Source organism: Eucalyptus grandis, chromosome 10 (genome assembly GCF_016545825.1).
Source record: "Eucalyptus grandis isolate ANBG69807.140 chromosome 10, ASM1654582v1, whole genome shotgun sequence".
Classification (NCBI taxonomy): domain Eukaryota; kingdom Viridiplantae; phylum Streptophyta; class Magnoliopsida; order Myrtales; family Myrtaceae; genus Eucalyptus; species Eucalyptus grandis.
In genome coordinates, this window is record NC_052621.1 from 17058384 (window position 1) to 17073121 (window position 14738).

The 14738-nt window shown below is 40.7% G+C and overlaps 1 protein-coding gene across 2 annotated transcripts; it reads left to right on the forward strand.

Annotated features, from left to right (window-relative positions):
- The first annotated feature begins 10164 nt into the window (after window positions 1-10164).
- Window positions 10165-13829, forward strand: LOC104422053 (rhamnogalacturonan I rhamnosyltransferase 1). Of its 2 annotated transcripts, none has more exons than XM_010034271.3 (8): window positions 10165-11366; window positions 11679-11746; window positions 11877-11965; window positions 12107-12224; window positions 12305-12594; window positions 12673-12877; window positions 12967-13124; window positions 13237-13829. In XM_010034271.3, exons 1-8 carry the CDS (start codon window positions 11054-11056, stop codon window positions 13481-13483), a joined length of 1488 nt encoding a protein of 495 aa, XP_010032573.2. In that variant the 5' UTR covers window positions 10165-11053; the 3' UTR covers window positions 13484-13829. The 2 variants fall into 2 exon arrangements, with proteins under 2 accessions (XP_010032573.2, XP_010032572.2); XM_010034270.3 differs by having other exon boundaries at window positions 11054-11366; window positions 12059-12224.
- The last annotated feature ends 909 nt before the right edge of the window (window positions 13830-14738 follow it).

A 14738-nucleotide genomic window follows, 5' to 3' on the forward strand; every position in this document is an offset into this window, starting at 1 on the left:
GTAAGGACCTTCGTTCTGAAATTCATCTGCGAACGGCATCTCGTTGACTTGGGAGCATCCGAACTTAATCAGGCATTGTCCTGCATAAATGCATCAGGACGGGTTCACTACCCCACATAAATACATCAGGGTCTTTAGGTGATCATACAAGCATACCATCACACAATTCATTGTATATCTTTCTCATTAGTCAATGTGATACCCATACGATATGTAACAATCATTGCCATATGCCATCATGTCATATGCGTGCCTCATATTATATCACATAAATGCACCATTTGATTCACAAACTCATGGCATATAGGTCCCTCATCGATATAGGATAAGTCATTGCACTTGTACATAAATTATTAAATTCACTTATCACATGCCATCATAAACTATCCAATAACTCATTTTACATATCACATCACATATCACATCATACTAGTTTATCGCATAACTACTTATCGATAAATTGTGATAATCTATTGGTGAAAACTTGATAAGCTATCAACTAAAACATGATGCCTAAAACAAGACAAGTTATTGGCGACAACATGATAAGCTATCACCCAAAACAAAATAAACTATTGCCCAAAACATGATAAGCTATCAAGATAAACTATCGGAACCCTATGATAATCGATCATACAAAACCCACTCATCACATCAACAAAACATCATTTAATCCTTAATCTAACCCTAAACTAACTCCAAAATGTAACAACCCTATTCAAGGGCTATAAAGCCACTCACTCCCGATTCTAAGCTCGACAAGTGATGGCGAAGGTGAGACAAGGGCTGCATAACTACTATGGTGCTCGGCGATGGTTGGTCACGTTCCAAACAAATCATGGCAAGGCTGTGGGCTACAGCATGACTCACAGTGAGGCTCGGCAAGGCTTCGTGATGACTAGTTGACGCTTGGCAGCCCACTGTAAGGCCAAAACTACCAAGGGATGGTAGTGTGAGGTAGTAAGGACGACGGTTCAGTCGAAACAACGGCAAGGGCGTGTGGCTTTCAATGGTTCATAAGGGCTCCAACCAAGAGGAAAAGAGAGGGATATAGGCGTGAGACAAGGGATGGGAAGGATGAGAGGGCTCTGCCAACAAGGGAAAAAGGGAGAGAGTTTGAGGGGAAATTCGTCCAAAAGGGTGGAGAGAGAGAGAGAGAGAGAAAGAAATGAGAGGATGAGAGAGAAAATGGGTGGCTGAATGAGATAGGGGAGAAAGAAAATAAGGTGAACTCATGTCCAAGCTATTGGATAGCCAAGATGTAAAGGTGTCAAACGGGTGGGTCAGGTCGGGTTTGGGTCAGGTCATTAATGGGTCGACCCAAATTGACCCATTAACCCATTTATGACTTATTTAAGCCTAATAAAAAAATTTCGACCCATACCCGACCCGACCCGACCCATATCAATAAAATATTTTCATATTTAACCAAATTTATAAAAACTTATTCTTATTTTTTTTAAAGATTATATTACTAAAAAACTTCTAAGCTTATTTCTTATATATATGGTATTGTTAAAATAGTTTTATACAACATAAATTTAATGGAAAATTTTTATATTTTTTAAAATAATTATTTTTAAAAATCAAATATTAATTATTTTCTTTTAAAAAATTAATTTTAAAATAATTTTATTTTTATTTTTAAAATATAATTTTCTTTTTTTCTTTTTTTTTTTTTTCTTTCTTTGGCCAGCCGTCGGCCACGAAGACGGCCGGCGGCCGTCCCTAGGGGGAGCCTCGAGCTCGCCCGACTCCGGTGAGCTCGAGGCTCGCGGATCGGCAAGGCTGGAGCCTCGCCCGACGCCAATGAGCTTGAGATCGGTGAGGCTCGAGGCTCGCCAGCATTGAGTGGGCTCGAGCTCACCCCTTGCCGGATCTAGCAAGGCTCGAGCCTCGCCGGACGTTGGCAAGGCCTTCGCCTCGCCAAATTTGGCGAGCTCGAGGCTCGCCGGCGTTAGGCGAGCTCGAGCTCGCACCCTACGGATCCGGCGAGGCTCGAGCCCCGCCCGACGCCGCCGAGTTCGAGTCTCGCTAGATCGGCAAGGTTTGAGCCTCGCCAGTGTCGGTGAGGCCTCCGCCTCGCCGATTCGGTGAGCTCGAGCTCGCTTGGCACCACCGGCCATTGCCGTGCCAACGACCGGAGGAAGAAGAAAGAAAAAAAAAGGAAGAAAGAAAAGAAAATAACAAGAAAAAATAATTATAATAAAAAATAATTATAATTTCAGTATTTATAAAAAATATTTTTGTAAAGTTAAAAAGAGAAGAGAGAGTCTCTCTTAAGACCCACTTAAAAGTTAATACCAAACTCATTTAAGACCCATTTAAGACCCACTTCAAACCCACCTATCAAAGTAAACCCATTTAACTACTTTTTATCAAAAACAAGTGACCCATATATGACCAATTTATGATTAAATGGGTCATATATGGGTCTAAGACCCATTTTGACACCTTTACCAAGATGCATCCTTATTTCCCAAGACAAGAATGGACGGCCAAGATTACTTCTTGCAAAACTTCTCCTCCAAGTCCCAATTAACGCACCCATCATGCCTAAGGTAGAAATAAGGTAAATAGGGTAGGGATGATGTCATATTCTCTTTCCTCCTCACCCTTGAACGTCCAACACCTTCTTTATGCACATGGATCTTTGTTTTATTAGGCTAGAAGGGCAAAATGGTAATTTCACTATCCCTGGATACTGTTCACTCACTATTCACACACATGGATCCTTAATGAGGGATTTCAAATTACCAAAATGGCTTGGGTGACCCACTAGCTCCTTTGGGCCCCTCATTTTGGGCGTGAGGCCCTTAGGTTGCTCACATAGGCTTAGGCCCATTTGGGCCGTCCATAGTGGGCTTCAGCCCATTGGGTTGCCCAACGTGGGTTTGGGCCCACTTAGGCCCTCGCTCCTGACCCATTTCCACTTTTCCGAACTTTCGCGTCTTGTCAATGAAAAATTGAGTTTTCACCTCAAAATGGCATTTTCAGCATTTTTAAGGTCTAACAACCCACATTGTAATCTCATTTGAAGATTGGATGCCAATGTAATCCCATTCTGAAAATCGGGATCGGATTGAGGATGTCACAGGTTTTGCTAGGGGCTAGTGACACTCCAGCGAGGTCACAAACCCTCGTCTGACCAATCGTCAGTCGTCCCAAGGCTGGCAACCGGCCAAAACTTGAAGAAGAGAAGAAAGAAAAGAAAAGAAAAAAAGAAGAAAAAAAGTAATAAAATTATTTTAAAAATTAAAAGAAAATGGTTTGAATTAAAAAATTTGAGAATTATGTCAAACATAATTTTATTTCTGGAATAGAAATTTCAAGCAGTTATTAAACGTTTTCAAATGCTTAGAAATTGTTGTTGAGAATAAAATAAAATAGAATCATTTCTGATTAAAAATTCTTTTCGAGAACATAATAGTTACCAAACACATATTAAATTTATACGTTTTTAGCTTCTATCACTTGTTTATTTCGAAAATCACTTTTGAAGTGGTCTAGGCATAATTAAATCCTTAAGGGAAAATTGCACGGACGACAAAAGGGTGCGTGGGAGCAAACCCTTACCAGTTTAACATAAAAAGATGATTTTTGATATGAGGGCACGTCGACCACCTGGCCATGTATATGAAGATTTTGTTGGCGATGGACAGGAAGTCCAGTGCCCTATCCTATTCGGGGGGAATTGTATGCAAGTAAATGAGAAACAGGTCAGCGAATCGGGGATTTATGCGAGGCGAGTTGGTACCTTGCCCCACGCCACGAGGCTACTTATAAGAAAGAATTAGTAATATGTACATATACTCGAAGCCAACCCATCTTAGACATGATGGATATTACTTAGAGCCCAGCATCTTGCCCTTCTCCTTTCCCGCTTGATTATTTTTATTAATATTTCTCCGAAAAAGAAAGCCATGAAAGAATATAAAATACATAAGAATTATACCGTCCCATTTTCTTATCGAGCTTTCCTCTCCGCCACCATCCTCTTTGAGCTTCGTCGCTATCATCAAGGCCGTCTTTACTTCCTTGGCACATTTAAGCTCCATTCATTTCGCGAAAAATAATTTCTAGAAAAATAATTTCTAGATTTTCCAGCATTCGTTCCATAAAAAATGAATTCCTTGAGAAAAACATTTTCCATAAAAAGAAAAAAAAAAGCCTTCCAAATTAGGGGAAAATATTTTTCACTTTTGAAAAGTGAAAAATATGTTCCTTACTTAATTTCTCTTATTTCACACCTTTATAAATCCTCACTTCCTCCTCTCATTCTTTTTCTTATTTTTTTATTCGAATTATTTTTAATTTTCTTTTTTAATTATTTTTTTTTTTTTTTCTTTCTTTGTTTCCTAGCTTCTTCTTTTCTTAGCTAGTTGCCGACCATAGCGATGGCTAGCGCCGCCTGGCCACAAGCGAGCCTCGAGCTCGCCTAAGTGAGCATGAGGCTCGCCTACCTACCTCTAGTGAGCTCAGGCTTGTCGCTCGTTGGGCAAAAGCTCGCGCTCACCGATCTAGTGAGTCTCGACCTCGCTGGATTCGAGCATCGCTAGATCGGCAAGCTCAAGGCTTGTGTGTGGCCGATCGCCGGCCATTGTTGTAACCGCCAACTAGCCAAGAAAGAAGAAAATGAAAAACAAAGAAAAGAAAAATAAAATAAAATAAGAATAAAAATGAAAAAATAATTGAATAATTGATTTCAAAAAAATAAAAATAATTAAAAATCAACTTTAAAATATGAATAATCCATTTTTAAAAAGAAAATAAATGAAAAGAGTATATGGAGGAAAATATTTTCCTTACCGAATAGTGAAAAATATTTTTCACTTCATTTTTAAATTTTATCCGAATATCGGAAATTAACTACATTTTTTGGGAAATGACTTTCTCGTAAAATATTTTTAGAAACACTGTATTTTCCGCGAAATGAACGGAGCGTTAGTCGAAGTCACATCTTGTCGTGGTCCTCTCTCTCTCTCTCAGATTCAATTTTCGAGCTTCTTTGTTATCGTAGCAACTAACAATACTCAAATAAATTCCTTACCAAAAAAAAAAAAAAAAAAACAATACTCAAATAAACACTCCATTGTCATCCTCACGTTCTCGATCTCTCTTTCTAGTCTAGTGGCTGAAATCGTTTTTCGACCTTTAGTTGCATCCCAGCCCCACCCTACATGGGGTGCGAGCCTGCGAGGCAGTGGCGGGTGGCGATTCGTCCATCCACAGGGCAGAGATAGGTGATGTGATTTCCGGTCCCATGCCCATTTCTACATCTTGGATATAATGGTATTATACGTATTATAAGACAGAGTTGTCTTTGGATTTGCCCAACCACTCTTTCGACTCCATGTTCCTTCTCTTTTTATCAAAATTTCATAGAGAACGAATTGGACAATTTATTTTATTAGAGTTTTTTCTTAACAGAGTTTCATTAAACTCCTTCACAGGATTTTATTGCATAACTGACATCGATAACTTTTTTTTTTTTTTTTTATCTTTACCTTTTAATTTCTACTTCTCAATAAAGAGACCGTCGGACCTGAATAAGTCCTTAAAAGGCTCATGAAAAAGAAATAGTTAGAAGAATCACCCTAGAGTGAGAAACCTTGCAATGTCACCTCTTATTCCCTCCTCTTCGGGCAGAAAAAATTAGAGATTGGAATTAGGAGATCTTACAATGGTAAAGGTAGACACCGCGTTAGGATTTTGGTCTTAGCTATCGCCGGATAAGCTGATATAGTAATAATCACATCCGGAGTGAATGAGTGAATGAGAATAAGTGAAAAGCCTCCTTTTACATGGGCCCAATTTTAAAAAATTAATAAAATCACTGAGGAGAAAGGCCGGTGTAGTAGAAAGCTGGCGCTTTACAGTCACGACTCGCGACAAAAATCCGTGATCGTGCTTTTGTCCCTGTTTGCTGCTGCGATTCGGCGACAGATGCCGCACGTGATCATCCCGGTCTGTGCATCTTTCGACAAGAACAGGCTGTATTAGGTGAGACCCACTAGTGCCTCGCCCTTTCAGGAAGGCCTGCGCCCCTCCTCTTATCCTTTGCTTTGCACATCTCATCCCCATCTCTTGGCCCAAAAACAGCATCTCCTGCCGAGGTTAGTAACCTTAATTCCTTCAAGGGAAGGAGGGTTCGGAGGTACGTCGTAACCTCTGAATGGTATAATTTTTATAGTGTGAGTTATGAACCGACGTAATGTGATCGATCGATTATACTATCATTGTCCTATAAGTATTATGATGCATGTGATTCTTAAATTGGCGGTTACCGATTTTTTGTTGACTTGTTTCATCACATATTTTCTGTCATATGATGTGACTATCATATGAAATGCGTCCTCCATCCGAACATGCATGATGACATGTAAAGAAATGTGATAAAATCACATAAGAACATTCACGATGATGTGATGACATGTGCAAAATTATGTGTAGGACATAATGGCATGGCAATGTGAAACCTAGATTCCATTGTTAAAGTTCATTCGGAGTCGATTTTCAAATATTGACTTTGTAATGCCTCGAAACTTGCGTTTTGGATCTTTTTAAGTACTTTATTTTCGAAATCGAGGATCAAAGTAGAAAGAATAAAAAGTTTGAAAATCTGTCCCAACTATCTACGGCCTAGAGTTTGCCTAGCTCTAGGTGTGCTAGTATGATTTAAAATCTTAAATCATTTTAGGAGTCGCTACCAATTATTTCTTTTAGGTCGATTAAGAACCCAAAATTCTATGTATTGGGAAAAGTCAATTAATCATATATAGGTATAGGTCAACTATTCTAAGCAAATTAAAATCTAGTCCAGAGGTTCGATTTCTTGTGGAGAAGAGTTAGCGCTCTAACATCGCTCTTTTGGTACCGCCTTCCTTTGTCAAGTTCTATCACGTAATATCATGGGATTTCACGATATGTAGTCAGCTTGGTCGTGCTGTGATTAGTATCTTTTCAGGAAAAAAAAAATGCAACTTCTTCTAAGAAAGTTAAACAAAGGGATAAATCCAATTCAGGACGAGTACAAGCTCAGAAAGACATAAATCCAAGCCTAACCAATGGCCAATACACCTCCCCTACGCTGCCACGCATGCAAGAGCCAAGAGGGATGAATCCAACTAATAGGGACGAATCCAATTCATGTACGGAAAACAACTAATAGGGATTAATCCAATCCCGTTCGAACAACGTGCAATCAGACATGCGTGAATCTAATGCCAACTTGGCGTATACGAACAATGTCCTACCATGAAACAACCAACAGGGACTGGTCTAATCCCAACAAAAGAAGCATTTGTTCAAACATGCATAAATCCAATCCCATCAAAATAGCATTCGATTTTAATTTCATCGTGCAATCCCAATTAACGTACAATCCAGTATTCGCATGTAATAATAACATGCAATCCCAATCCTTGTTTGAGATGATATCCGCAGGTTTTACAAATCAAATCAGAATTCTAGTTTTGTGAGATTCCAACATGGAAAAAAAGATCCGTTCGAAGCATTTGGATTCGGAGAGGAAAAGTCCATAACAGGATGGTTGTTGGATATTCAAAGAAAAAATTGCAAATAAATAGAAAGGATAACCTCTATGATTCGATCATTGTAATCTACTTTGTTGTTACTATTGGGTCTAATTCTATTGCTATGTAGGTATGAACAAGTAACAATTACCCACCCACGCATTGCTGTGCTAGTTGAGACATACCCCATGACTTGGCCATCAGGTTAGGGGTTTGACTTCATGAGTCGTTCACGACTCTCAGAGTAGTTCTATGATTTAAGCGAGGGGCCTTGGCCGTGGGTTGCTGGGCCAGTCTCCACTAACTGGTGCTATGCTCCCAAAGGTGAGCTAGGCCGGTGAGTTAGGCCGGATCCTCGGCATAAAAAAAAAAAGAAGTAACAATTGCTAGATGAAGCTTTAAAATTTGTTCGTGGGTTAAGTACGATCTTGATTCTCTAAATTTCATAGTTTTTGCCACTTGACCATATGAATTTTTTTTTTTAATTCACACTCGCATCCTCTATTTTTTTTTTTTTTTCAATTTGTCAAATTAAGTCATCTAGTCAGTAGCCCCAATTGCCTTATGGCGTCTATGCTATGAAATGGACACGTGGTGCTAATAGGGCATCATATAAGCGCTACCTAAACCTGTTAAAATGGGTCATAGACCACTTGCTTGACCTATGTTTGATGGATTGGGTTGTTGTATGAATATGTTATATTCAGTAAATAAGTTATAAATTGATTTAATTGGGTATAACTTATTTAGATTCAACTCAACTCTATGAGTCTCTCACGCTCTCACTTAATCTTGCACTCACTTATTCCGTGCTTTTATCTTAGTTAAATATAAAGTGTTTTAACAAAATGGGTCGGGTTGAGTATGTGTTAAGTATGGTTGGGTCATGAATGGATAGATTTTGTATAATGGATTACAACAGGTTAATGTGACTTGGATCATTTTCGACTTAACCTAAACTCGATCCGATCGATTCATTTGATAAGTCTAGTTCTACCAACCAATAAATTGATAGCCAATAGTTTTTTTTTTAAAGAAGAAATGGTTAATATTATGAAAAATCTCAAACTGGTATATTTGTGATAAATTTATTCCAAACTAATTTTTTATCCATCCAAAACCTAAAATTGATACACGTGTCACAAAGTTACCGCAAACTTATTTTTTGACTACAAAACAACCAAAACTGATGTAATTTGATTAATATCACAAAAATCATAAACTGATACATTTATGATAAACATATGGCAAATCCCCAAGCCGATACATTCTAATTCAATAATTTGATAGTAATATTTAATGGAAATTAATAGTAAATAAATTTATTATAGATGTGTTTTTTTTTTTTTTTTTTTGGTTGGTTCTACTCTAATTCTACTCTAATACTCACTCTTAGACTTTTGTCCTTGCCTCATTGCAGGGCGTGTGGAAATCGAAACCCACTTCTGAAATGAAATCGTCCACACCCCAATCCTCCCTAAGAAGTTGGGGATTTGAACCCTCTAGTCACCGATTCAAGTTGAAAGGGTGGCCACTCCAATCTCCCTGAGAAGTTGGGGATTTGAACCCTCTAGTCACCGATTTAAGTTGGAAGGGTGGTCCCCCCAGTGGTTTATTATAGATGTGTTGGCTTGGAGTTGAAAATTTATTGCACATATATCAATTTAAGGTTGTTTGTGATGTTAGAGAGAGAGAGAGAGAGAAGACTTGCTGTAGCTAGTCACCGATTCAATTGCCGCAAAAAGTACGTGGAGACCGTAGGGGGTCGTGATGTTAGAGAGACAGAGACAGAGACAGAAGACGTGCTGTAACTAGTCACCGATTCAATTGCCGCAAAAAGTGCATGGAGACCGTAGGGGGTTCAACGGCTCTCAAACCCCTCGTGGACGCCAACGAGGCTGTCAACATGACGGTTCCAGTCCTCGGCCTTTTGACTAGCGACGGATACGCAACTCTCGTCAGGAGGTCACGCCCGCAAGCTACCCGCGTCAATCGCGGAGGAAGGAATCAATGTCGATTCGGATCATTCCCTTCTCAGCAAAGAGGAATTCAAATCCCCAATCGATGAAACATCGCGAGCGCCGAACGATGCGCATGAGCCAAAAAATTGCACGCTAAGGGAATAACGATGTCAATGACTCTTACGAAGCAGAAAAAAACAAACCAGGTGCTACTATGCGCTGCCCTTTGGACACCTCCCGAGTCGAGTCAAGTCAAGCTATAATTCGGCAGAACAGCAAGGATCCGACGCGAACCCCATCTTGAGAAATTGTAGATCAGGGCAAGGCAAGGACTGATGATGCTCCGTCCGCCCGTGTCCGCCCGTGTCCGCCCGGCTGTCTGTCATCAAGAGCGTTTGACCCTCTTGCTTAGGATGCATGACTGATTGACGGGGGCTCTTGATGGTCATCATTTGTTGACACGTATTGTGAAGAATTAGGTCGGGCGGGGTCAGTGTGGATGATTATGATGATTAAGTTGACAAGAAGAGCATACCAACAAACGGTGCGATCCGCCCCCGTACGGCTTTCTTCCCACCTTTCACGCCTCTTTTATATAATGCGTGTTTCCTTTTTTTTTTTTTTTTTTTTGGATATCACATCAACGCTTGCGCCTTAATCATAGGCTTTTCCCACTGCCCTTCGCGGTGCTATTTACTGCCACCCCCCTCTCTGTCTCTGTCTCTGTCTCTGTCTTTGTCTTTGTCTTTGTCTCTCTCTTCTTGGGGGTGTTCTGGCTGGGATCTGCTCGGAAAGTCTCGCCGGGAATTTAGTCCGTGCTCATTTCGGGAGCGTGGGTTCTTGTGAAAGCTGAAAGAGGAAAGAGCTTTGTGGTTTTATCCGCTCATGTGAAGGCATTCTTGCTTTCGAACTTATGGTGGGAAAGAATTCGTCAGAAGCCAAAAAGGGTTTTTCTTTTATTTTCTGCAGAGTGCGGGTGGAAGTTGGTTTTAGCTTTTTCCGGGCTTTTTCTCGCTTCAGTAAATGCCTTGTGGATCGGGCGGCGACTTAGACAGAGGGAGTAACGCTCTTCTTTGGTTTAAGTACGAGCTGATGCTCCCGTCCTTTCTGGGTTTTTGTTAAATTCTGGAGATTGTAATGCTGAAGTTGGGAAGATCACGTCGTTTGTTTTTTTCTGGGAGACTTGAGGTATGAGGACATGGAGATGTGCATTGGTTTTTCTGTGACTGCTGAATAAGTTTATGTACATCGAGGAGGTTTTAGAGTTTCGAGGTGTCTTTACTCTGCTGGTTGAGTTATTGATTATGAGGTCGCCTCGTGGTGATAAATGGTGGCTCTTAGAATATTGCGAGAGCTCAGATTGGGTCAGACTAGATTAGATTCCTGAATTTTCGTGTTACCATTTCGATACCCTCTCACGGTTCAATCAAGTGGCACTAATTGGCTCATGGTCATGTTGAATTTACGGATAGGGACGGTTACTTGGTACTGATTCTGGGTTTTTATCGCAAGACCAACGAGTGAATGAATTTCCTGGCATGAGCGAGAGATGCTAAGATGTGTAGATTAGAGAAGTGCGTGGAGGATTGTGATCATAGAGACGAGTGTGAAATGGGGATGGGACTCTTGAAAGAGGGTAAGGTTCAGAAATTCAAGAGCTCGGTTGTTTCAAAATCTGGAATGAAGCTCTGGATTCTGCGAGCGACCACAACAGCGTTGATTTGGATTTGCGTCGTTCAGCTAATGGCGATCGGGGAGACTTGGGGTCCGAGATTGTTGAAGGGCTGGCCTTCTTGTTTTAATCCTGCAGATCATTCTTTGGCATTTCAATCATCTTCTATACCGGCCAAAGTCCGGCTTCCCCCAAAGAGTAAGTTGGCTTGTGAACACCTTTTCCGTGAAAAGAAAAGATTAGACAGAATAATGAAAGTTTTGTCACCAAACAACTGATGCTTCTTTATGCGTGTGCTTGAGCCTTCATCTGGATTAATTTGCTCACTGGGGATGTAGAATTTCGAGAAATTTGTTTACATGAGCTTTTTGATACCCTCCAGACATTTGTATTTAGTTTTTTCTAGGTTGGTAATTTTCTTGATAATATGTATGCTTCTTAGAACCATGTCTCAATCAGGTTGACGCTTCCAATGTTGCTGTTTAGCTTAACCCCATGATTTCTTTTCAGGGGTTTACATCAACAATGGTTATCTTATGGTTTCATGCAATGGAGGGCTCAATCAAATGCGAGCTGCTGTGAGTTGTTTTGAGTCTTCTCAACTTAGTTGCATAAAAGAACCATGTCGACTTTCGGTTATCATTTAATCCTCACCTGCTATTCCTCATGTGAATTTCCATCTCTCTTACTTTTGAATTTGCTTGACAGATATGCGACATGGTTGCTATCGCCAGATACTTGAATGTCACTCTAATTGTTCCAGAACTGGACAAAACCTCCTTCTGGGCTGACCCGAGGTAAGTTCCATATCTCTCCATGGACTTGTCAATGTACGGATGATGCATCCAAATAAGAGAAGCTTAAAGTTTTGTTGAATTTTGATGAGGCAGTGAGTTCCAAGACATATTTGACGTTGATCATTTCATCTCTTCTTTGAGAGATGAAGTCCGTATACTGAAAGACTTACCCCCGAGGCTCAAGAAAAGAGTGGAACTAGGAATTATTTACTCGTTGCCGCCCATCAGTTGGTCTGACCTGTCTTACTACCTTGATCAAGTAAGTCCATACAAACGAAGCTACTATTTAGATCAGTCCCGTCGGGGAATGAATCTCAATTTTTGAACCATCCACGACAGATACTTCCTCTGGTGAGAAAGCACAAAGTTCTACATTTGACTCGAACGGACACTCGGCTCGCCAACAATGGGCTGCCTCTGGAAATTCAGAAGCTGCGGTGTCGAGTAAACTTTAATTCTCTGAGATTTACTCCCCAGATAGAGGAATTAGGTAGAAAAGCCATCAGTATCCTGAGGGAAAAGGGTCCCTTCTTGGTCCTGCATCTGAGATACGAAATGGACATGCTCGCTTTCTCCGGCTGCTCTCATGGTTGCAACAGTGAGGAGGTAGAGGAGTTGACACGACTCAGGTAATCCTTCTTTGCATCTTCGAATTGGCACGTCTTTATTAGTACTCTAGAAATCGTCTGACATTTCGCACTTTATAGATATGCTTATCCCTGGTGGAAGGAGAAAGTGATAGACTCAGAGATGAAAAGAAGAGAAGGCTTCTGCCCTTTAACACCAGAAGAAACTGCTCTTGTTCTAGATGCATTGGGTATTGATCGAAACGTCCAAATATACATTGCTGCTGGAGAGATATATGGTGGAGAGAGAAGGATGGCAACTCTGAAGTCGTCTTTTCATAACTTGGTCAGTTGAAGTAAACAGATTTTCTGAATCTTCTTTAACCGCCTATTATGTCTGACTGTTTTTTAGATAACTCTGTTGATTTGGTTCAGGTAAGGAAAGAGACTTTGCTAAAAACCGTAGATTTGAAGTCTTTCCAGAATCACTCGTCGCAAATGGCTGCACTAGATTATTTAGTCTCGTTGGCAAGTGATATATTTATTCCAACGTACGATGGGAATATGGCCAAAGTTGTTGAAGGCCATCGAAGGTAAATTAATGTGTAGTCTCTTATATGTTTATGGTACTCTTGTAACCTGCTTTAGTGTTAAGGTTGGTGCATGAAATTTGAGTCTCTACCTCATTTGAAAACTCTGTTTCAGATTCTTGGGCTTCAAAAAGACTATTTCGCTAGACAGAAAGCTTCTGGTCGGTTTGGTTGATCGGTACATGAATGGATCGTTGGGTTGGGACGAGTTCTCTTATCTCGTTAAGGAAACTCATTCACTTCGGATGGGCAGCCCAAAGTTGCGAGTTGTGATTCCGGATAGACCGAAGGAAGAAGATTACTTCTATGCCAATCCTCAGGAGTGCTTGCAACTGTTAGATGAGCCACTGGTAAGTAGATGATCTCATCACAACCACTGAACATCGGAATACAAATGCGGCAGGACGTGCCCTTCACAATAATGGCATCGATGTGCACGTCATAGTCGAAACTCAGAAACACATCGGGTCAAGTTTTTCAGAGTTCCGGTCACCGGCGGTTACTGTAAATGAACGAGAAGTGTTGGCCAACAGTTATACCTTGAATTTTAAATAATCAGATTCATGTATCATTCCAAACTTGCCATTGATTAATTACATACATGAGCTGCAAAGATAATTAGGGGTGGTGCAGATGTCCAACAGTTGTAATACTTCAAAGGATGTAATGTCAAGTTATACATGTTGCAAAAATTTGCCTTCTTAGAACTGTGGACCAGACTCTCTCTCATATCAATTTATCTGTTGTTACACAAGTATTTTCCAGTTCGCAAGCATGTTAACTGTTTTCATAATCTGCGGCCACATGAAGCAAACAAAACTGGATCACGCAATGCTAACATCATGCTGCACAAAAGAGGTGCTCCATCAGTACAAAACCCAGAAAATGTTTTCAAAGGTGCAGCACTACCAAACCAATCAATCCCCGGCGCGACTTCATGGAACCAGAGAAAGATTTAACTCAAGAATTCGACAGATGCATTATATATTTCAAGAATTTCTCATGCCTCCTCAGCAGCACTCAGTCATACTAGTTGGGTCTGTCCACAAAATCTCCCCCACTGCCGTGTGACTTAGGATAAGCCACGGTCAACATGGTTGGCCGTTCATCTGCATTAAGTATTGCTAGTTTGACCAGAAACCAGAGACGTCTTCATCATATTCCACATAATAAACATTGTGCGCACGATTCGGCGAAACTCACATCCGACTGATGTGTGGAGTGAGAGAAGAGATTGTGCCCTATGGCATCATCCCAAAACGAATCAATGATTGCCCAACATCCACTCAAAGTGGAACAAGAATATAATAATCTCAAGTGCGATCACCAAGGTCCCGACGAGTTTGTCCAGGAGGATATGATAGAGATACCGAGAAAATGGGATCGTGGGTGGAGCAATTAGAATTATTGAGACAGAGAGAGAGAGAGGGAATGAGTGATCCGATGAGCTTTATTTCTGGGTGATCCGAGGACCTTGTTTTTCCGTGCCCTTTCGATGGGCGATCCAAGAAGCCGCTTTCCAATGACTTTGGTCGTGTGTTGAGGGGCTAGCGATCCTCAAATTTCGACTTCAGGTGGTGACTCTTCAACGTGGCTTCCGCATCACACCAACCGTTT